This window comes from Cyprinus carpio, chromosome A7 (genome assembly GCF_018340385.1).
Source record: "Cyprinus carpio isolate SPL01 chromosome A7, ASM1834038v1, whole genome shotgun sequence".
Classification (NCBI taxonomy): domain Eukaryota; kingdom Metazoa; phylum Chordata; class Actinopteri; order Cypriniformes; family Cyprinidae; genus Cyprinus; species Cyprinus carpio.
The window spans coordinates 13,449,082-13,474,668 of NC_056578.1; the positions used below are offsets into that span (position 1 = coordinate 13,449,082).

General features: G+C 37.6%; 1 protein-coding gene across 3 annotated transcripts in view; it reads left to right on the top strand.

Annotated features, from left to right (window-relative positions):
* Window positions 1-1,206: 1,206 nt before the first annotated feature.
* The window catches only part of LOC109113282 (fibroblast growth factor 11-like), a 73,305-nt gene continuing 48,924 nt past the window's right edge, over window positions 1,207-25,587 (top strand). For 2 of the 3 annotated variants that reach the window (XR_006160423.1, XM_042759752.1), the window contains exons 1-2: window positions 1,207-3,035; window positions 17,052-17,081. Coding sequence is in view for 2 of the 3 variants with exons in the window: in XM_042759752.1 (XP_042615686.1) it covers window positions 2,843-3,035; window positions 17,052-17,081 (223 nt within the window). In the remaining variant the exon portion in view is untranslated. The remainder of the gene's footprint in view (window positions 3,036-17,051; window positions 17,082-25,587) is intronic. The other variant, XM_042759753.1, reaches the window with a different exon arrangement.

A 25,587-nucleotide genomic window follows, 5' to 3' on the forward strand; every position in this document is an offset into this window, starting at 1 on the left:
ACTGAACTGAGGCACAGAAGGAGAAAAGGAAGAGAGAGGTATATTAAAATCAGTATTCACAGTGTGTATTTTAAAAGGTGTTTTTAGAGCATTCCTGTCCTTTAAAAGCGGTAAAAAGCTGCTGACGCAAGTCAATTTCCTGGTTTTCTAAGTTGAATGAATTTTGTTTTTATCAGCTCAGACATGAATATGAGGGGAAATGTGATAAATTGAGTGTGAAAAAGGGGAGCGGAATAGAGGTGGGGCATAAAAATAAAGTGAGTAATTTATTTTGTATTCCAGGTAACATTTGAGAGACAGATGTGGGACAGTTTAAGACTGATGGTGGCAAGCAGAATTTCTTTTTAATATACCTTTTCCTTGCTTAATACACCAGGGTTAAGAAAAACACATCTGTCTGTCATTCTATCTATCTATCTATCTATCTATCTATCTATCTATCTATCTATCTATCTATCTATCTATCTATCTATCTATCTATCTATCTATCTATTGTTGTATTGTTTGTTCTATTGTTCGTTCTATCGCACTATCGTTCTGACTATCATTCTATCTGTTGTTCTATCTATCTATATTTCTATAGATCTTTCTATACAATTTTCTGTCATTATTTCTGTCTGGAAGGCCTATAAACCTTTCATAAGGTCTGTTCTTTTTTTTAACTTTGCTTTTCTAGGTAAACAATTATAAAAGTGAACTTTGCATTTTAATTGTAATACTTAGCAAAATTTTAATTGCAGTTCTGCATCCTGTTTGCTTCCTCAATTCAGATTCAGGAACCAAATTGGAATTTAGAAAAGGCATTCTCAGTTACATTTTGAATTGCACAAACCCCTGATATAGACATATATAAAACAGATTCATATTGCCCTTCAATTCTTTAATTGGAACTGTGAGTCTTTTAGTTGTCTCTATGTTTGTAGTATTTATGTAAGTTCACAATATTGTGTTCATATCTGTTAGTTTAAGTGGCATGTTTGTGGTACAGAGTGTAATTAAGGACTCTTTCTCCCTCTCTCTCTCTCTCTCTCTCTCTGTCTCTCTCTCTCTGTCTCTTCTGTCGCTTTAAGGAAGCATGAGGCAGGTTTAATTTTTTAACGCTCCAGACCACAACAGCAGCCAGCGAGAGAGAGAGAGAGAGAGAGAGAGAGAGAGAGAGAGAGAGAGAACAGAAGAGGGGGAGGGAATGGAGGAATGAGAGGGGTGGGTGTGAGGACAAGAAGAGAAGGAGGGATTTTGAGTGATCGGAAAAGAAGGGTTCTGATTGACAGAGAGGGAGGGCAGAAAAAGGTAAGGGGAGGTTTTACAAAGAGATGGAAAGAGAGGACAAGGGAGTAAAGCAAAGCATGTTGGCAGTGTTGGCTCCGTAACTCACTGTGAGCGGGGACGGGAGGGAGAGCAAAAGAGAGACTGAGAGTCACACATTCACACACTCTCTCAATCACTCTCATACACACACACATAAACTGTTACATTCTCACACAGATTCAGAGGTGCCTTGCTGAAGAGACTCTGTTACGCACGCCTGCAGGGGTGAGAATACAGAGAATACTGGACTAAAACAGAATAACGGAGCACTGGGACAGACCCGACAGCACCTAGGGACTTTCTTCAAACGGTACCTTTACAACATGTGAAGCCGGACGAACAGATATGTGCACCATCTATCCTTAACATTCCTTCATTTCATCCCTCCATCTGTGCCTCCCTTCCTCCCCCTCTCCTCTCAAGTGGTGTGAAGGACACGGAGCTACGAGTTCCTCAGTGCTTTCTGCCTGGTTGCCTTACGGGAGTCTGGGGGAGGCTTGGTGCTCCCCTTCGCTCTCCTGTGCTCTCACTCGTTCATGAATGTCACCTCTATCTGCGGAAGCCCTTGGAATTTACAAACACTCTCTCGGGAGCTTGGGGAAGGAAGGCAAAGGAGAATGTCAGAAGGGCTGAGGAGGGAGAGAACTTCCGATTCCTTTCATCCTTATCCATCTGATCATCCACAGACATGAGTTCCAGGGTTGACAACACCAGTTTTTGATTTTTACTTAGTGTGTCTGTCTGTCTTTGTTTTTTTGTTTTTGTTGTTGTTGTTTTTTTGCAGTCATAATGTCATAAATGCGATTCTTCGGAATCAGGTAATGGAGTTTCACTAAGATTGTCTCAGGATATTGATCCTTTTCTCAGTAGGATCTGTATTTTAGTTTGTTTTATGCATCCATCGATCTTCTCGGTTTTACGAGGATAGCAATGATATGTGGAATCGTACAGATAAAACAACTGGGCAATTTACACCTTTTTTTTGAACTGTGACATTTCTGAAGATCAATCCCACACTAAACTGTGAAAGGGAAGTGAGAGACCAGGGCTTCTTGGAGCTCGGAGCTTCAGGGATTAGAGTCGAACAGAGGGTATAGTGGTGCTGTGATGGCTCACTTATCTTCCAGAATTCCAGTACGGCTCCATGGATCATCTGGTGCCACTTGTCCAGTCTGTAAGCTGTGCAACGAGACCTGAAATACAACAAACAATCCCAATAACGACAGCTGCTATTCATCAGAATCACAACACCAGGAACTCTGCATCCCAGGGACTCTGCATCCAAAGAAACAAATAAAGTTTATTGTGAACTTCAAAAGTGTTTTGCCCCACCCCCTTTACCCATCTAAAACCAAGCCCCTTTTTGTTCTCTATCAAGTTGTGACACATTATCCCCTTGGTTATTGTGGGAGACCCCGCTGTACTCTGAACATCTACAGACTCCTGCTCCTGTCCTCCGTGGCCCTGGGTGATCGGACAGGTGGGCAGCCCACTGACGCCCTCTGCGCCCTACGGGTGAGCGGGGCACAGCAAAATGGCTGCCCTTGCCAGCTCGCTGATCCGGCAGCGAAGGGAAGTCAAGGACCCCCAGGCCAACAGGCAGATTTCCACCAAACGCAAGCCTTGCCCCAAGAGCAACAAGTCGCTCTGCCAGAAACAGATCCTAATCCTCATCTCCAAAGTCCGGCTTTGTGGCAGTCGAGGACGAAAACTAGTAAAAAGACCAGGTGAGTTGCCCAAAACACTTCAATGTTCAAACCTTCTGTCTTGCATGAAATACTCAGAGTTCTGCTATATTCTAAGGCCTTATAACACAGAACGTTTTTTTGCAGTGAGAGACGCCTTTTTAAAAATTGTTTTCTATTGGCAGTGACTGTTTTGCACGCTGTTTATGCGCCCGGCGTGCCTTGCGTTTCGGCCGCCTGCTGCACCTCTCGTTTTTGACGTAAGTTTAAAGTTAATGGGAATGTGGGAACATGCTGGGAAAATGACTTTTTTCAAGTTTCTGCTAATATGACATTTTACAGCAAACCAACGATTTTAGAGTGCTCGACTATAATCCTTGATTAGACTGACGGGACAGCTGATTCGGTGGTTGACTAGCAACATTAAAAAATTTAGCTCACTGCTATTTTCTAAATTAAAAAAAGTAAACCAAAAAAAGGCAGTGCGGTGCACCTCGCATTTTCAAACCGGAAAAACGCGTTCTGTGTGATCAGGGCCTAAGTCTGTTGACTTCCATTGGGTTTAAACAGTTAGGGTGGCATTAGCGAACAGGATTGACATGGACATAAGAAGTAATCTCTTTTAGTTATGACATGATAACTGATAAGTGATTGGTTTTGAAAGACCTCTGAGACCATGGTAGTTCAAAAATGAGGCTGTTTAGATGGCATATAAAATATAGAGTCAGTCAAGCATTATTTATTCAGAAAGTATGACCGATCAAATCTAAACCCTTCTGGGTTCTCTTTATTTGCTGGCATGACATTTAACAAATTAATCAAATCATTACCCCACCTTCAAATTCTGTATTGCTTTCTTTCTTCTGTGGAAAACAAAAGAAGGTATTTTGACAATATGAATCCTGTTTTTTTTTCCATGCAGTAAAAGTCAGTGGGGTTCATTGTTGTTAATAAAAACCATTTACCAAAACTTTACAAAAAAAAATATTTTAAAATTTTCAAAAAAAAAAATAAATTAATACAAGAATAAAAAAGAAAGTCATACAGGTTTGGAACTGCACGAGGGTGTGTAAATGGTTAATTTTAGGGTGAACTATCCCTTTAAGAATGGACATTTCCACTGTATATCATAGTGTGTATGAGTGAATGTGATCCTTGAGACTTTGAAGGTTAACTATCGTCTAGTCTCTACTGAAGAGCGTGTGTCGAAATAGCGAGTTTATGTTATCTGAGACCCAGAGCTACACATCGCTTTGTAATCGTTCTGATCATTTCGCTGCATGTCTATGTACTGCTATTGACAACACCTGTTAATTTATGTTCACCAGTGAGCATGATACACACCGTGATCCTTCACACGCACATAAAAATGTCACAGTCTCATTTACGATGAACGGTTCCAGTCTTTCCCTCCCTTCTGTCTCCCCACCCACCACTAGAAACCCTGTGTTTGTGAGTGTGTTTGTGTGTTTGTGTGTGTGTGTTTGTGTGTTTGTGTGTGTGTGTGTGTGTGGAGGGGGGGGGGTTATATGTTTACATAATTTTTTCATAATTTGCCCTGTCTGACCAATCATTCAACTAAAGAGCCAGGTAACATAGGACTGTTGGCTTATATTTTAAGATATTATGGGAGAACAGATAGAACAGAATCACATCAGACTGTTTTAGTGTGTGTCTTAATATTTCCTGAAAGATCACTTTCATTTTATTTAAATGTTTTTATTAATAAAACAAAGGCAAAATTTTGCCCCTATATACTTACAAACATAAATTTTCAGAAACGTGCACAAATTTATAAAACATCAAACTGTTTACGCCACTAAAAGAATGGGGGACTGTAGAGTTTGATAAAGTGGATAATTGCTAACTGAAATTTACATTTATCCAAAGTGACTAAAGCATTTTATCTTTAGAGGCAAAATATTAAGTATAAGCTACATTAGTATACATTATAAGGCAGAAGTGAAATGCAGTATAGAGGAGAAAGAGTGAAAAATTTATTTATTTATTTATTTTATTAAATATCATTATATTATAAATATTATTATATTTATATTTAAATTTAATTTAATTTATTTATTTTATAATTTTAAATATGAGGTATAGGAAGTACTTTTGTTTATGGTTGAATAAACGTGATTTTGCTGTATGCATTTGACTTCATGACCCCTCTGGCTTTCTGGTTAAAACATGGGAAGGGATTACCCAGTAAATGGGTAATTTAAAAAAAAGAAAATAAGAAACTTTATTTTTAAATGCAAAGTACAATATTTTGCATGGCCTGAAGGAACATTGAATGTAGATTTTTAAAATAGAACAGTGAGCTAACCATGGCACATTTCAAACAGCAATAGTAATGGTCTGAAGAACTGTCTATGAATATTTGCATTTGTGCTTATGTTGCTTATGTAGAAGTACAGGTGAGACCTGGGTTGTATTTCTCACTGGGGCTGATTTTGGACCAGATTATGGACTAGACCAGTGGGTGCCATACATAGGAGTTACTTAAGCTGGTTGTGGGAAATACCTGGAGTTCAATGGGATTTATTTTGATTGTTGAAATTCATTACAAAATATTTTGAGAAAATATTAGCTAAATAAAAACTAAAATAGTAAAGTGTTTTTTTATAATGGCGATTTTTAACCAAATTAATCCTGATGAAGGGGTGGTTGAGCCTTGCTGAGGGGACTTTGTGGATACATACAGTAAGACAAGAAAAGTTGGGAAATACTGAGCTAGATTCAGTCATTCACAAATCCACTCTCCTGAAGGGCCCATTCTTTCTTAGGGCCCGGCTGTGCACGTGCCACCAGGGTGGGATATTTATGATGTGTATCCCAAGTTAATCACAGTAATCACCATGGAAACCATAGTCCCGTAACGCGGCATCTGCTGCCGCAAAGTACCTTACGCCAAGTGGTAATTACAACTATGAAAAATGATGGCAGTTGATGGTATTTGACGCAGTAAAGGAAGAAATGTTTTCTGTCAGTTTGGGGTGTATGTACAATATAGCTTGGGCTGCTGCAGTAAAGCTCACATCCTATGCTTTTGTTATGTTAACGGTGACTGGATGATTTTGCCTGCCTTTTGATGGAAAGGATCAGAGAGAGAGAGCACTTACATAGTGTTGGCTTCTCAAAAGTACTCTTTTGCCTGTCAGCACAAAACTAGAGAGAGAGCTGCTTAGTTCATGGAGTGCTGTCTGCTTCTGTAGTTCCCTTTCCTTCTCTGAGTCTGAATAAGAGTTTCTTACACAAACTTTAAATCATCTTACTTTTTATTTTTGTTGTCTATTTCTGTCTTACTCTGTCTTATATCTCTCATGCTACAAATGGGTTGACCGTTAAATAAAGTTTAACTTAATTAAATAATTAGCTGCTAGGCTAAGATGTTGTGGCTTAGAGGAATGATTCTAGTTTTCAGTGCAAGGGGTGAAATTGATAGACATTTCTACATGATGTATATCAGTAAATGTGGCACATTTTTATTTAGTTCACATTTTAATTTTTGTTCCTAATGTAATGTAATAAATATAAATATATCACATTTCACTGCTGGTTATATATGCTCTATATAATTGTGTATGTGACGAATAAAATCTTGAATCTCAAATATACTGTATTATATGATACATATAATATAATATAATATAATATAATATAATATAATATAATATAATATAATATAATAATAGTACTAATATAATAACATAATTGTAATGCTAAGTATTAAATAAAAAAGTAAATCCTACATTATAATTGTAATCCTATAACTATAATTATATAGAAAGACACACATCTATATAGCTAGATTGATTTTTTAGGGGGTGGAATTGAAACTGAAAATTTGAATAGACTCTGATAAATCACATGATGTTGACTATATGACAGATTAAATATGTGTCAGTGTTCCTGAAATGTTGTGTCAGGTGAGATTAACAGACATTAATGACCACTGATCACCAATCACAAAAGCCCACCGAGCATTTAACAAGGTCATCCGCATCCCCCCCAAGCCCAACACTGCACCAAAATACACTCACACACACACACGGAGCTTGAGCTAAGAATTCATTTGTCACTTTTAAATAGTGAATGGGATTTTAATCAGCAAACTTGAAGGAAACTGTAATGATGCAAAGTGTCCTAATCAGAGACTGAACACACACACACACACACACACGCACACACACACACAGGAGTGACAGGGGGACAACTAGCGATTGATAACAGATATTTGTATGCGTTGCGTTGTTTGCAGATTGTTGGAGCACTTCATTGTTACTGGGTGATTCATTTGTCCACACAGTTTGCCTCTTATTAACACCATCTGATTCATCAATAACCCTCTCCTGTCCTGCTCTTCTCTTTTCATTCATCTCTTTTCCAACACTTTCCATTACAATTCCTAATCTCACCCAGGTCTCAATATCTTATGGTGTAGCATCTCTTCTTATTGTAAGTCTGTCCTCTTGTTCATGCTCTCCTGTGTTTTCTCTCTCTGAAGCTGTAATAATGTCAGCTGGTTAGGGCCGTTTGTCTCGTGTTGATAGTGGCACAGACAGTCATTGTGAGTATATAATGGTGAAGTTGCCCGTACTGTTTCTGGACTATTGTCCTGTTGTTATGGGGCAACTGCAGACTACTGCCTTCAAGCTCATTAATCTGTGTTTGTATGTGGACATAATTCTTTCTCTTTGGCTGTTAGTAACCCAGGTGACATGTATTCACCTATTGTCTTTCTCTTTTCTGTACTCAATTGTGTGCTCACAGATGAACAGCTTTACTTAATGAAGTGTTTTGTTTAACTGCGTTTGGCTAAAGGAGCCCTTAAGGCCTGTTCACACCCAAGAATGATAACAATATATAACTATATTAATGTCCACATTTACATACTATGACATTCTGTTTTTTGTAAGTGTGTGGTGCAGTTTTTTTTGTCTGAGCTTTAATTGCTTAACCTCTTTAAAGCAGAGATTCTGATTGGCTGTAAATGTTTTTATCATTTATCAGATGGAAAAATTTGCTCTGAAAGTGATTCCAATGATATTGTTCCTCTGTGCCAATATCACCATAGATGTAATGTGGACTCAAACCATAGCTTTATTGTTATTGTTACAGTTATCGTCATTTGTGTGAACAGGCTTTTAGCCATGATATTTTTATCTGTTTTATATAAATAATCCAGCGATTTCTGTGAATTTATAGTGTCACAAATCTAAAATCTCCCATGAGGTATGTGATAGAACAATATTAGATGACAGTCATTCATAAAAGGACTCTAATGTGCCATAACATATAGCCTATAGTGTAAATTTATGGGATTTGGTGGTGTTTATTGAATAGTATTGTTAAATCTGTTATAGGAGTATGTATAAATGTTAATGCTGGCCTGAAACTCTACAGCATCCATCATAAGCTCTGCTGTTTGATAGATAGTGTTTCCTCATCCTCTTTATTTCTTTCTGTCACTGTTTTTTCCATCCCAGGATAGTGGTAGGTCACTGCCTCATGCTTTGTTTTATATTGATTGAGTGCTAGATGTTTTTTATCAGGGGATAAATTATACTGGGGAATCAGAGTCTGGGTGACCTCCTATCTTTGAAGAGCTTCTCATAAAAATGTGTGTGTAGTAGTTGTTTAAATGTGTGTTGTGGATATTTGTTGTTGTAGCTTTAGTTTACTACAAATCAAATTAGGTCCCAAGAAAGAACCTATGAAATGTGAACTTAAAAGAAGTTAAATCTTGTTTTTACCAATTCCATGTTAGCATGCTTAATTTGACATTTATCCTTATTATCCATACGTTTCTGTCTATAAAAATATAATTTTCTTATTAAACAGTCATACTGTAGTTTTAAAAGGATAGTACACCTAAAAATGATTCATACAAATTATGTCATAATTTACTTACCCTTGTATTGTTCCTTGTATGACTGACATTCCTCTATGGAACAAAATGTATATATATATATATATATATATATATATGTATATATATATATATATTAGATATTTGAACAAATGTTTAAACTGTTTTACTTGAACAATGAATGTCAACAAGGTACAAAAATCATTGCACTCCACTCACTGACTTTCATTATGTATAAAACAAAGAGAGAGATAGATTTCTCATTATATCTTTCAGTATTTTATGTTCTGCTGAAGAAAGAAAGTCATAAAGGTTTGGAACTAAATGGGTTTAAATGACATAATTTTTGGGTGAAATATCCCTTTTGAATAATAATGCATTATTTTGGGACATAGATCAGAAAGCTAGACACTTACACACTGGTCAATGACAGCAATCAAGAACATCATCAATTAAAAAATGACAAATGCTGGAAATATTACAATGTGCAACCTCTAAAGTCAGCAAAGTAGCTCTGCACCATATGGTGAGTATAATTCCATTATACTGTATATCACAATTTTTGTGAAATGGAGTATTCGAAATAGAGATGTCAGTAAAAAAGTATGGCAGGTCAAATAAAATATTTTAGATCACTCATTAAAGGCAGTTTTCTTTTTGCCAGTGTTATTGAGAGGATAGTTCAGATTTTGTTTTGTGTGCCTATATATATATATATATATATATATATATACACACACACACACACACACACACACACACACACACACACACATTATCCTATTCTCTATTCTCCATATGAGGGAGGGTCAAGATTATTGTGGTTCTTATAACTGTTTTGAGAGTGGGTAAGATCTCTGCCTGGAGATCTCTGCCTGGATAAAAGCATTATTGTGCTCGACGTAATCACATAATCTATGAAGCCGGTGAGATATGTGTATTCCTGTAGCTCTGAGACAGCCTCACATGTACCACAGTCTTAATATACATTCCTGTGGGTACAATCGAAACAATCTTTTAATACTGAAACAGCCCCTTTGGCAATATTATGTTGGCACTTGTGTCAATTTTTTCATGCTTTAGAAGCAGTAGATATGCAGAGATTAACACAGAAGAGTGATCTGAGTGGCTGAAGTGGGAGCATGAAAGGGTTTTGTATATGGCATGGATGTGGTTGTAAACATGATCCGCTGTTCTGTCCTTTGTCGTCGGGACAGAGTCATGCTGATAGAATTCGGCTGTAGTTATGTATGTGTGTTTTATTTGGATCGGTTCTTCCACTCTTAATGTGACCTCAACGCTTTCCTGCCAAACTCGCAGAGGGACCTTAGCAGAGGTCACTTACACATACAGAAACACACTGAGAGCTTCTTCTTTTATGGTAGTGTAACCCAACACAAGATGACCAACTTAACAAGAGAAGAGGCATCAACAATTTAAAGGCACCGAGAGCATCTTCTTTTTAAGGTGTGGTGAAACCTTACCCCAACATAAGAGGTAACAGAGGTGTTTTTTGATTGAGAATAGAGTGTAATGTCCAAATTCGATTTTGTACCTTAAACAGAAAATTCTGTCATCATATTTGCTCCTTGTGTCTCTCAAAAACCATGTGATTTCTCCCATTGAACAGAAAGGGGTTACTGAGAACATGTCAAAGCTGCTCTTTTCTGTAAAAAGGCAATTTATGTGCATATGCCAAGTTCAGTTGTAAAAACAACAACAACAAAAAAAACATTTAGGTTGGATTTGAACAATGCTAAATGAAATCTGTACAACTAGACTAACACTTTATCACACATAATATAATGTAGTCTCTTGTTATTGGTTTTTGTATTGACAGGCCTTAACACAAATACTCAGATTTAAAAGGACGGAAAACCCATGTAGCACCTACCCATAAACCGTCATTGCCCTTTAAAACACACACTTGATGCATTTAGAGCACAATGTCCTAAAACAGAAATGTCATTGTATTCCAGAGAGGTGTTACTGTTAGGTTATTTGGATTTGAGTCTCGGGTTAAATCCCTCAGTGGATCAAATATACAAGCGAAGACAGAAAGACACGCACACGCACATACAAACACTCACAGCACCTCATACAAGGAAACTTGCATGTCGTACATTCCTTTAGAAGTTTGCACCTGCTGGGGTGATAATCCCTGCGTATCTTATGTGTGTGAGAGTTTGTGTGCATGTGTGTGTGTTTACTTCTGCACACATCTCAACTGTACAAGGAAGGTTTTATAACAGGTGTGTTGGAGAGGGGGGGAAGAATTCTTTTGATCTTATGTAATGCTTTTACACACACTGCTTTTAACACAGGCTCATAGCTAGCATATGTGTGTATGTGTCGGTCTCTCAACAGTCCGTGACTTTGCCAAGGTCTTCGCTCCTCACTGTGACCCTAATGTACTCTTGTGTTTCTCTCAGATCAAAAATAAATAAGCAGACCACCATAACACTGACTTTCTAATGTCCTTTATGGTGTGTTAAGGCCAGGGCATACTTCTTTTTCTGCGTTCTGCTCTGTCTCGTGCACAATGTTCAATGTATACTCAACTGCAAAAGCAGATGAGCATGGATAGATGAGTTTGACACATGTGCAGTACCACCTTGTGCACTTGTTCTGTCTCAACATTCACCTCATGTCTACGCTGTTGTATGAGGACTCTTTTGATGATGAAAATTACGGGCGAAATAGAGAATTAATATTTAGTAATATCATCGACATGACGACACTGACACTATTCGATGAGAGCAAAACTTGAACTTGAGCTGCTTTATAGCTGAATCGAATTTGTTTGTAATTGATGAACATTGCAACATCAACACTGTTATTGAATAGAACTGAATTAACATTGAACTGATTTGAGCTGAATAATGAGTTAGTATGCGCCTATAGCGGGTGCACAATGAGCATGCACTTTACTTATTACACACAGGTATGTGCAGCAGCACACAAACATTTTTAAAAATGAAAAATTAAATTCCGCCATGTAAATAATACATTTAAAGGGAATGGGAGATTTGATTTTTTTTTATTGGTTTTTGGCATGTTACACCCAAAACACACCCATAGGGACCACCCTTTTAAACCATGCACTGTGCGCGCCGACCATTTCTTAAACATGACCTATCAGTAAAAGCAGTTAACCAGTTTAATATGGAGGGTCACTGAAATGTAGACCTTTGTTTATGTGTTTTTGACTTACATTGTTCATGATGTGAGAACAGTTCGCTGTTTAGGTTTGTAATAGTATTGACTCACTAACTTTAATGTTAGCTGGTTTTAGCCAGAGATACCTTGCTGAAGCACAAGATGTCATTAATGTTCTGCTTGAGCAGAAGAAAATTGTAACTTATTGAGAGTATGACAACCAGAAAATGAACGTTTTTGTCTTCGTTGGGATTGGGGTTGAATGCTTAGGGATATTTTGATCTGTTTTGTTTGGGTTTAGGTAATAAAATAAGTTCTATTGCCCATCCACTCATGATACCTGGAATCACTGTTACAAGTACCACAGGCACATCGTTTTTCCATTTTCATAGCATAAACACCATCAAACCGATGAAAGCTTCGGATCTTCCAATGTTTCTCTATGGTGCTGAAACCAAAAGATGTCCGGGGGGGGGGTTTACCGATAGGTTAGTTGCGCCGTGCACTTTAGACTATCCACTTAAATCGTTAAAATAGGGCCCTAGAGCTGCATGACACCATTGTCTTTTTAAAGCTGCTTTACAGCAGAATTTAGTTTTGTCTTATATTTGATGAAGTTGGCATCACTGATTCTGTCACCTCCCTGTTTAATACTGTGAAACTGCTTTTTAAACTGTGTACAAAGTGCTCTATAAATGAATTACTTTAAGAAATACAACTTCTCTGAGAATATTTAAGTGTGCTATATCATGCTATTAGATCATTATCATCATAAACTCTTTCAGAGAAGCAGAATTTCTAAATTCATCATTTTTTAAACCAATACAACATCAAAGCAACACAAATTCACAATATTCAGAAAATTACCATCAGATTTCAAATTGCCTGTTACCATTATAAGGCATAATCTGAATGTCGTTTTTTGTTGTTGTTTGTTTTTTAATGAGAACTATAGTTTTGTGTAATAACATTTTACATATATTAAGCCTTTTTATGTGCCAGTCTATGCTATTTTTAGATGCTTTTTTCTTTTCTTTTCAAACATTGGATTTTAAATGTTGCACTCTGTCCAGCTGCTTCTGAATGCAACATTTTTTAAAATTTGGATATATTTTATATGATCAAGGCAGATCAAGTAATTGGTCACATGGTTTAGTTGTTATGTTATGGGATACATTGGTGTTTTTATTTTATTTTGGATTAACTCTTATAGTTTCTCCTAAATAATACACAAAAATTCTAACTATAGAATAAATTCAGTGTGAAAGAAAGGAGAAAAGCATTATTACTGTACTGCATTTGAGTGCTGTCAGTCATTAAAAATATAAACAACACTCTCAACAGAACACGTTTTAGAGTACACTAGAGTTACAGAGACCCTAAGAGGGGAGCATGGCACTTTCTGTACATTAGTATGGTACTTATGCCCGCTGTGTGGACTGACTCAGACACGTGTGTGTGCTTCAGCATGCATGTGTGTATCTCATGGGTGAAAGCGATGAGTGGAGTTGTGTGTAGATGCTGGTTGTTGTGCATATGTATGTTTGTGCGTAAAATATGTTTGTTGTTTACATGGTTGCACACCAAGGCGTCTAAAAGTATAAGACAACAGATTTAATTAATTAATTTATTCATTTTTTAGAAAGAGAGTGATATAAAATGAATAAGAAATATTTAAACACCCTTTAAGCTCTCATGCACAAACAGGTTCCCTTCATGCACATAAAGCTAACACGGTTGATCATATTTATTCTGACAGATGGCCCATGGGGTTTTCATTCTTTCTGCAGGAAAACATTTATTGATATCATTCCTGCAAAAATAAGGGATGAGTGGAGAATGGCAAAAATGTGAACTGCCCATCCATGCACAGAAAGAAATAAAGATGCGTGTATTGATCGCAAGGAAATGAGCTCCTCTTGGCACAACTGTAGATAGCGTGCAGTAAACAGCTTTTAGACTCTATGGATACAGACTGATAAATTACATACTGTATGAAGGCAAGTGACAGTAAGATTTCACTGAGATTATAAATTGCTAAAAACCGAAATGATGATATTTACTGAGGACTTAAATTTGAGACTAATTATTCAATGGTTTCATTTTATAAGTTTGTCAAATTCGCACCGGTGTTCTGACCGGGAGACGGCATCACAGTATGGTGAGGGGCGTAACATTTTTGTCACATGCTTTTGGCATCCGGCCAATCACAACGCACTGGATAGCTGGCCAATCAGAGCACACCTCGCTTTTCAGACTGATGAACTTTGTAAAAAAGCTACGCGTTTCAGAAGGCAGGGCATAGAGGAGAAACAATAATGTACAGTATGTGGAAAATAATGTGTTTTTTGAACCTTAAATTTTCACATTAACACATTTCATTACACCAAATACACAAAATAATGTTCTTCTTAGCAACATCTTATGACCCCTTTAAAAATTAGTATCCCCACTTCCACACTGCAAAAAAAATATTTTCTGATTTAGTTTTTGGTCCTGTTTTATAGCATAAATATCTAAACATTCTTACATCACAATGCATTTACTGACTTAAGATATTAAGTCTTGTTTTCTGGAAAATGTATCAACATTTTGTTAGTTTTTGCTTAAAACAAGAAAAAAAATCTAGCAATGGGGTAAGTAAAATAATTGTAAAAATCTCTCATAATCTCTCAAAGGCAATACAATTACAAATTTTAATAAATTTTTCAGAAAACAAAACTTAATATCTTAAGTCAGTTTGCTTCTGAAGTAAATCTATCTTGATTTAAGAATGTTTAGATATTTGTGATGAAAAACAAGACAAAAATACTAAGTAAAAAAATAATTTTTTGCAGTGCAGAAACAGCACATCATTAGTAAATCTTTCATTATTTATTTTATTCTGGTTTTAAATCACGTTATCTTTACACAGAGTAGTACATCAAACCTATTTATTTTAAAAGATTTTTCATGATATGTTCTATTTAACTATCTTTTTGTCTAGGTGGATTTTGAAGAAATGACTGGCACATGTACTGTACACACGTGATAAGTCAGCTCAGTTTAGCCTTAGAGACAGGGGAGATTCAGAGTTCCAGTTCATTACAGCTAGTCTTAATTAATTCAGGAGCTCCAAATGATGTCTGAAAATTCAATTCAGAGTTGATCTAAACACTAGTTTACCTTTGGGTAAATCTATAGAAGGCAAAGGGACAACAGGTACATGTTTCTGTCGCTAATAGAGACCCAAAAAATAGCACTTTCATAGCACTTTTCATACATGAACTGCAACTCAGTGTGCTTTACATGGGCATAAAAAGAAACATTGATAATTTCAAACAATATCAATACATTTTACTCAAAAACAAAGTTCACAAAAGGAAGGAAGGAAGAAAGAAAGAAAGAAAGAAAGAAAGAAAGAAAGAAAGAAAGAAAGAAAGAAAGAAAGAAAGAAAGAAAGAAATCAAAGAGTGCTGAAAAAGTTATTACGGTTTCCAAAAAAATATTAAGCTGCACAAATGTTTTCAACTTTGATGATGATAATAAGAAATGTTTCTTCAGCACAAAATAAGCATATTAAAATGATTTCTGATGGATCATGTGACACTTAAAACTAGAATAAATGAAAACAATTTTGAAAGACTTAATAAATTAATACAGAAATAAATTACATTTTAAATATATTACTACAGATAACAATTATTTTAAATTGTAATAATGTTTTATAATATTACTGTCTTAACCATATTGATCATAAATCTTATCCAACCTAAATTTTGAACAGTAGTAAATTTAGTACTTAACTTAAAGTAATTCAAGCCAACATACAGTATGTGTTTTTATGTGTGTGTCTAATGAGAGGTATAACATTCTCTCACTGAAGCTAAAACAAAATTTATAGATATTTTGATTCAAGTTGACAGACATAGCCTCTCCAGAGATAGACGGATACAGAGCGTGAAGGGTGGTGTTGGTTCTTGGGAAGATGGTTGGGAGAGTGCAATGGTTGTAAGTTTGTAAGTGTGTCCCTCTGTTTGTAAAAGGCTGTGTTAATGGCTATTTTCTCTTCAAACCCTCTCTTGAAAAATGTATCCCCATTTTGATTCACATTCTGCCAAAAGTTAACATAGTCATTAACTTTCTGTGATTGCTGTACTGCACATCATATCCTCTGTCTTTGCCTGTATTGTTCCCATCATGTCATCTCAATGTCTCGAGGTGTTAGCTAGTCGATTGCAGCTCTGTTCACTTGAATCTCTCTCTCTATTTCTCTCCATCCTCCTCCAGTATTCGTCTATCCATGCTTGCTTGTCATTAATCTGTTTTCCCATCTTCATATTTCGTTTGATGGAGGAGTGAGAAAGTGTGCGTGGACCCTCTGAGTTCTGTTTGGGCTGACTCAACACACATTCACTTATAATTCAGACTCCTGTCACAGACTGACTCGCAGAGGTTGGGATTCCATCTAATTGCATTGTGGGGCCCCCTGCAATGGTTCTGCGGATGGGCAGGGCTGCTCTCTGCTTTCAGGGACTCCCTCGTCAGCAGAAAAAGTGATAGGCGGTACAATGGTAAGGAAGGGGGAGGCGTGGTCCGGTCGGACAGAAGTGTCTCTCTGGGAGAACAAAGTGTAATTAAAAGACTCTCAATGGATCTATTAATTAATTAAACTTCCAGGAGTGTGTGTGTGTGTGTGTGTGTGTGTGTGTGTGTGTGTGTGTGTGTGTGCGTGTGTGTGTGTGTGTGTGTGTGTGTGTGTGTGTGTGTGTGTGTGTGTGTGTGTGTGTGTGTGTGTGTGTGTGTGTGTGCACTCAGCATCTGCTAACACTGCTTCAATTTCATATGGTTTCTGCATAAATGAATATGCAAGAGAACATTCTCCAACATTATTACAGCTTCCTTCATTTTTGCTGTACGCTAAAAGTTAAAATCCAATTAACGCATAGCACACCTCACTATTCAGGAACATGATTTGTGAAGCTTCATGGGGATTTAAAAATCTTGACTCACTCTTTTTCAATCTGTTTGGTTTTATCTTACAGTTTTTCTTGAAGAAGTTATGGAGTATTGTGGTAAGCAATATTGTTTTAGAGGTTTATGTCAATTTTCTGTTCCATCTAATTCAGACTGAATAATTATGCTATTAGAGAAACATCTTTAACTATTGAAATAACACTTTATTTTTTAAACCAGCTCTTACTGTTAAGTAGTTGCTAATTAGCATGCATATTACAAACATATTGGTTGTTTATTAGTACTTACAAAGCACATATTAATGGCTTATTCGGCATGACAATATTTTAGATCCCTTAATCTTATGTCATTACCAAACTTAACAGCTACCTTACTAACTATTAATAAGCAGCAAGTTAGAAGTTTATAGAGGAAAAAGTCAGAATCAATAATTAGTTAAAGTGTAATCATGTTAGACAGCATTGGTGTACTTCTTATGTACATACAGTGAGTCTGGTCATCTTCTTTATCAATGATTATTTGGATTTACACTTAATACATATTCATTTGCTTGTTTATTTTTTTAGACAGTGCTGAACTGTTAATAGACAGTAAAGCAGAATAGCTTACAGTTTGTCAGCCTTGAATGGGAACCCATCCCAGCCTCCGCTTGTCCTCTCATTAACCATTAGCTCTTTCCAAGGTCACTGGCTGTATGGTGAACAACATCTAAAATATAAATAATATATATATATATTTTTAACTGCAGGTTACACAGCCATTGTTCCTAATAGGTTCTTAAGCTTTGATTTGCCATATAAATGTTAAATGGTAGTTGAGGGAGGAAGTGGAAGATGTATTTGTGTGCTTATGGAGGGGTTAGCATGGTGTGTCACTGGTCTGTGTAGGGCGACAATTTTGGGGTTGACAACCAAGTGGAAAAAAAAAAGAATGAAGCTTTGGGTTAATTAAATGGTGATGATGGAGAGAAAGATAATCCCTTACATTTACATTAGATTTTTAAACACTTAATATATTTTTTTAATTGATAAGAATAATTAATTGAAATTATATAGGATTGTTTGTATTTTTGACATGGGAGGCATGACAGAGTTGAGGATTTAAATGCAGCTTTACTTCACAAGAGTGGTCAAAACAGGCAAGGTCAAACACCAGCAAACAGGTACAATCCAGGGCAAGACAAAAAGAGTGATCAGATAAACAGTCCAAGGTCAAAAAACAAGGCAAGGCAAAGCAAAGCAAGGAAACACGGATACTAGGAACAGGTTACAGGCTAAACAATTATCACCAATGTGTGTGTGACAGAACAAACAGCATGACAGGTAGAGGAGGTTGATGGAGGTTGGGTGGGACAACAAGTTCAACATAGTGACTATTCAGCGTGGTAGAGCAGGCAAAGAGTTCCAAGATGGCCTCCTTGGCCATGACTGGACAATCAGAGAGTTCAAATACGGCCATGATAGCCATCACAGGACAGGCAGAGAGTTCACATACGGTCTCCATAGCCGTGACTGGATCATCAGAGAGTTCAATAATGGCTTCCTCAGCCGGAACAGACAGTTCACCGAGATTATCACTGAGCCCCATCACCGCGCAAGGAACTGAGGCAGGTGCCGCCATCTCCGAAGGTTCTGCAGCTTGTGCCGCCACCACTGAAGAGACTGCAGTGGACACCATGGCCTCTGGGAGCACAGCAGCAGACACCACTACCACGGAAGGTTCTGCAGTGTAAGTCGCCACCTCTGATGATGTTGTAGCCGGCGCTGCTGCCTCTAGCCAATCGATGGTGGTGTACGCAGCCCAGATACACCATAAAGCAACCCCCCATACAGGAAGTGCTGCAGACAGGGGAATGAGTTCATGAGCAGGAGGACTAGAGTGATTTGGTTTGGGGATACCAGCTGTGCGTGCTGACACCAGTAGTGGATCCTCCACGCTAGAAAACAGTCGGGAGTACCGACAAACTGACCTCGGACATCTGGTTGCAGCAGACAGGAAGTAACCAGACTTTGGATGATCAGATGTGGTGTGACGTGACTGTGGCAGATCTGCTGTGACATGACGTGACTCCGGAAGATCAGCTGTGACTTGACGGGGCGTTGTGTCCACCATTTTGTGAGCATACTCTAATGCGGCAGCCATTTCACAAGTGAGTGCGATATCGCGTTCCTTTTCCACTTTTCCTCACCCACAGTAAACAAAGAGCCAACAGAGAGTAAAGCAAAGTCCATAAAATCACTTAAAGATGAACGGGGATCATCACGAATTAGTCGTGATTTGAGTGGCTGGATAATGCCCTTGCATAAAAAATCTATCAGCACACAGTCTGGCAGATCAGAAAAATAAGCGAGTTCTAAGTACTCTAGTACATAGTCCTCGAGCGATCCAGTGCCCTTGTTTGAAGGCTAATAATAGGCTTGCCATATCCATACCTGGCCAGTATCCGCGTGAAATGCTGCTGGATCCTGATGTGGCTGATTATTCTGTGACGTGGGAGGCGTGACAACAGAGTTGAGGATCCAAATGCAGCTTTACTTCACAAGAGTGGTCAAAACCAGCAGCCATATCACACTGCAGCCCAAGACTGGTTGCCCACTGAAGCTAAGCAGGGCTGGGCCTGGTCAGTACCTGGATGGGAGACCTCCTGGGAAAAATTAGGTTGCTGCTGGAAGAGGTGTTAATGAGGCCAGCAGGGGGTGCTCCCCTGTGTGTGTCCTAACGCCCCAGTGTAGTGATGGGGACACTATACTGACAAAAAGCACCGTCTTTCGGATGAGATGTTAAACCGAGGTCCTGACTCTCTGTGGTCATTAAAAATCCCAGGATGTCCTTCCTAAAAAAGAGTAAGGGTGTAACCCCTGCATCCTGGCCAAATTTGCCCATTGGCCTTTGACCATAATGGCCTCCTAACCATCCCCATATAAACTGATTGGCTTCATCACTCTGTCTCCTCTCCACCAATAAGCTGGTGTGCGGTGGGCGTTCTGGCGCAATATGGCTGCCGTCACATCATCCAGGTGGATGCTGCACACTGGTGGTGGTTGAGGAGATACCCCCTTCTATGTAAAGCCCTTTGAGTGCCCAAAAAAAGCGCTATATAAATGTAAGGAATTAAAATAGGCAAGGTCAAACACCAGCAAACAGGTACAATCCAGGGCAAGACAAAAAGAGTAATCGGATAAACAGTCCAAGGTCAAAAAACAAGAAGGCAAGGCAAAGCAAGGAAAAACGGATACTAGGAACAGGTTACATGCTAAAAAATAATCAGCAATGTGTGTGTGGATGAGTGTAACCTTTTTAGTGTCACTGATAAGAAAACAGGTGTGGTGCAATAATGAGTTCCTAGGCAGGGTTTATGGGAAATGAAGTCCGGAAAGAACAAAGACCCCTTATTGTGACAGTATAACTTCTTTGGCTTTTCCCCCTCATTAAAGCATAAACAATTTAAGCATAAAAAGCACAATTTAGTGTTGTCTACACTTAAAACAAAACAAATACTAATTTTCCAGGGCAAGAAATGATAATAATAATAAAGATTGCTATTATAATTTTCATATATACATTCACAAATACAGTAAAAAATTATATTGTGAAACATTATTACAATTTAAAATAACTGTTTTCTGTTTTAGTATATCTTAAAATATAATTTATTCCTGTTATGCAGCGATTAATTTTCAGCAGCCATTATTCCAGTCTTCAGTAACACAATATCCAATCCTTCAGAATGAAATAGAAATCTTTTGTAAAATTATAAACATCTTTACTGTCACTTTAGGTCAATTTATTGAATCCTTGCTAAATAACAAATAAAATGTGAAAAAAAAAAAAAAAAAACAATAAAAATAAAAAAATCACACCAACTCCAAATGTTTGAACGATATTGCACTCTGACCACTTATTTTCTTAATCTATACAATTTCACATTCCTTTCACATTTAAAAGCTGTGCTGCATGTCATTACAGTTATCATTGTCAAAAAAAAAAAAAAAAAATCTATTTGTTTAATTCTTATTTGAGGGATTGTACTATTGGGCACTGATGCTGGCAACTTTGTTTGGATGTTATTTTATGATTTCACTGGACTGTGGAGCATTCAGATTTATAGAAAATTGTGTGACCACAGTATGTGCAGAATATTGATTAGAGAGAAGAATAATTTTTAATATAACCCATTTGAATGTATTTTAATGACTGGTAAGAGGTGGATTTACAGTGAACAGTTTTTAGGGGAACAGAGATGAACAATAAGAGGGTCTATTTATTCCTATGTTACCAGTTGAAAAATACTTTACAAACTTAAGGTGTGGTTATGAGTACATCACATAAAAAAGATTGGTGAGATCTCTAACTTGTAGAACCACTTCTGTATCATCAACACAAGGAAGACACAAGTGTTATAAAATAGATTTTATTAACAAAAGATAGACTAGAGTTATCAACAACTACTAAATGAATATCATAAATGAAATGGGAATAAAGTGCATAAGATGCATAAAATGCAAGTGATTATGTTGGGTGTTGCAATGTCAGAGCTACATTATTTGGAAAGATAAACTGTTGCTACTCTGAAAGAAATAAGGTGAAGAACCTTATTATGCATCAAACAAATACATGAAAGTTTTGCTATAAACTGCAATCAGCTACAGTATATAATATCTAATGTAAATTAGAAAAATCATATGCTGATAATATCTAACAATGCCAAGGTCTCTGGAAGAGGTTTGGATAAGTGATATTTACATTCTCTGTGGTTGAGTGAGCAGTCCGGTAGCGGTGACTTCATTCACTGGTTGTGCTGGTAGCAATGCAGTGGGGAAAGGAGCAGGAATCCATTTCGACAGCCTTGAACACGAAGTGCTGGAGGATGCTGATCTCCTGGAGCACCAAAGGGTCCTAAAATCTGGAACACGCAGATGTGGCCCTGGAGTATAGGTGCAGAAGGTCCTTAACCTGGAACACGCAAGCAAAGGTACCTTGGAGTGAAGGTTTGCTTGCCAGAGCTTAACCTTGTTGCAGATGTCTGTGTGTCTTCTGTCTCTCTGTGCTAGAGACTTGGTTGATCCGCTTTGTCTCTGTAGGCTGGAGACTCAGGATGTGCTGCATCTGTTGTTGTCTCCCTGGACGAAGACTCTAAATGAACATAGATTATCTCTTTCCTCACAGGCTGGAGGCTCAGAACGTGGTTGTATCTGTAAGCTGGAGACTTAGGACTTGGTATCTATTATTGTCTCTTCCCTCACGGGCCCGAGGCTCAGAATGTTGGTGATCTGTTGCAGTCCTTTCCTTCACAGTACTCAGATTTAGAACGGAGGTTGATCTTTTGCAGTCTTACCTTCACAGGCCAGAGACTCAGAACGGTTGTTGATCTGTTAGTGTCTTCTGGATGTGTCAGAGACTCAGAATGGAGGTGTCTTTTGGGAAGGTACCTTTATCCCTTTCAGATGAGGAGGAGATTGCAATCTGGTACCTCTCCATTTCCAGGCTGTGATTGGCGGTTTCCATCAGAGTGGGGGGGACACGGTGTGGCCCACCCTTCTTTCCTCCTGTGGAACTTATTTGCATAGTCCAAACACACATTCAGAAAAGTGTCACTTAATGTTTTACCGGTGTATTTCTCACTTACCAAACCAAAACCATAATACCTTTGGCACTATTACGAACACATTAAGTCCAAACATGATGGGAAAAGATTGAACTGTCATGCATTCATTCATTTGTCCATTAACAGCTGAGTTTGTGTAAGATGTTGCACTACATGTTGCTGTCACTGAGAATACTTATTTCTCAGAATAAGTATAAGACGTCTGTGTTGTAGTTTGCATAAGTTTAAGGTTTGAGAACATACTTATGAATGGATTTGGATGGAACTCTGTGATTCCTCTTTGTTTTAACCACTGCTGCTATGTCCAGAGATCCTAAGGAATTTTTATGGCCACAACACAAAAAAACATGAATAATCATTCTGTTGGTTGAAGAACAAAAAAAACTGCATTTTGACCAATAGGAAATTCTGTCCTTCCTGGGCTTTGTACCAAAGGTCTTCTTCTTACCCTATAAGATGTGTCTGGCTGTTGTCCTGGCATCTTTATCTGAAGGCGTTGGACAGTTTGCTTATGTTAGTCCACCAAGATCCAATCAAAATGTAGCAAACCTTTGTCCACTATAGTGGTCAGAGAGGGGCCCTGCCATAAACTGGGCCCTCGAATGTGCTGTCCACTACATTCAAAACATAATAAGCACTTTAATCTAGCTTGCACCAACAGTTGTACATAGAAGCATTTCCAGGAGCATGACGTATGGGGTCAGCGTTGCACATGCGCTGGTGAGTCTCGTGAAAACCAACGTTTGTTTACAAGATCAAAAGAAGCAAAGTTTTCTTAACAGTCTCCTCTTGGCTTATATCGAAATCCTCAGACATTCTTCTTTACAAATCCTCGTTTTGTACTTCTAATTAGTGACTGCTGTTTTGTTTTGATCTCTCCGCTGCGTTTCCAGGTGCATCACTTCTGAGCGGCGCACGTGCAAAGCTGACCTCATACATAATTCCCCGGAACTGCTTTCGTTTACAACAGTGAGCGCAAGCTAGATTCAAGTGATTATTATGTTTTGAATATGGATATTTTTCTTACAAAAATGCATCGATTTGCTACAGGAGGCCTTTGTTCACCTCCCGGAGCCATTTGAGACACTTTTTTTTTTTGGAAGGGCGCTTTTTATTTAACTTCTTTTGGACTGAAACAATGCAACACCCACTGACTGCAATGATAGAGCTTGAAAGATTAAAGACCATTTTTAATATAACTCCAACTGGATTCTTCTGAAAGTAAGTCATATACACCTAGGATGGCTCGGGGGTGAGTAAAACACAGCCTAATTTTTATTTTTGGATGAACTAACGCTTTAAGCTAAATAATAATAAAAAAAATCTTCACCTTTAAATTACCTTGGAGAACAAGAACAAGGGCTGTTATATTATTGAAATCCTGCTTTTCTCCCTCTTTGTTTTTTCTTTCACTGAAAAAGCACTTTCTTACCCACACTAACTAAATCCTCTGGGATAAAGTCAGGCAATTAGTTGTATTTTGTCCAGAATTCCAAGACAATTATTTCATTGATAAGCCTCATTATCATTACATACAGTCAGGAGCCAGCCTTTAAGAAGCTGCCAGACATTTTCTAAGGGGGTTTCCAGATCCCTTCAAGGAAACACTTAAGGAAAGCCCTTCCCCGTGTAGCCTGGAGAGATTTGTGCATTGAATACCTGGCAACCCAGATTTCGCATTACCGCAGTGAATCAATGCAAACGTGGCAGCATTGAATGAATCACCTTTGAGTATAGTGTGAATCAGAGCAACAGAGATAGAGGATGGTGGTCACATGGGGAAGCCTCCGCGTGTGTGTGTTTTTTTTTTTTTTTTCTCTTCTCTTCTTTTTCAATTTTTGCTTGTCTGCAGTCTCTGCAGGGTGTGTTCTCATCATGTCTAAATGAGAACAAGTAGTGTACATAAATGCAATGAAGACGCATCACAATTTTGAACGTGAATCACATCTTCATGTGATAACAGATTCATCAAGAGTGATTCAATTAAGCAACAACGTCATTACCTTCTCACACATCGCACAAACACATATATTTTGTCATCTATAGCATTGCAGCTTGTCCTGAAAATTGATGGTATTCAGAGATAGATTTAAGTGTGTGTACGTGTGTGTGTGTGTGTGTGTGTACCTACTTAACTATATTCTAAGGACAAATTTGTACCCAAAAGTGAGCTAAACCTAACGAAATCTCCAAAAACCTCCCTTTGGGGACTTCCTCATTTGTAAAACTGGTATAAAAATAAAGTAAACAAAGTTTTTTTTTTTTAAATTGTAAAAATGCTGAAAGTTTTCTGTAAGGGGTAGGGTTAGGTGTAGAGTTGGTTTAGGGCAATAGAATATACAGTTTGTACAGTATAAAAACCATTACGCATATGGAATGTTCCCTTTAGATAGCTAAGTAAACGTGTGTGCACTGTAAAAAATTTCAAGCTGTTTCAACTAATTATTATTTAGTAACAAGTTCCACAGAAATTTTACGTTCAGTCAATTTATGTCTTCAAAGTGTTGCCTGAATTGTTATTTTTTAGTTGGCTCAACCTTTACTGAAATAGTGTTATAGTCCATTCAACTAATATTATTTAATTGGTCAAACATTTAGAAAACTACGGCAAATTGGGTCAATTAAAATATAACCATTGACAATGAACAGAGGTTTAGATGTTGATATTTATTTCTTTTGAAATAACCATTGTGGTGGGCAGTGTTTGCTTTAGCTGGGATGTTGGTCCTACTTCTTGTGCTAGCTTTTCTGTGATTGCTGTAAAAGTGTGTTTGTAAAGCACAGTTGTTGTGGCAAAGAAAGCTGAAATCAAGGGTTAACTTTTTTCCATTAATGATGACAAAATCTTCATAAAATGAGCATCCAATGTTGCGATTCAACTTTGTGTTTATATTTATGGATAAAAAGCATGTACACAAAGCATTTTATGTAATCATGTAGTCACATACAGACATCAAGATTTTGCATATGAATCACAACAACGGTGACAATCAAAACAA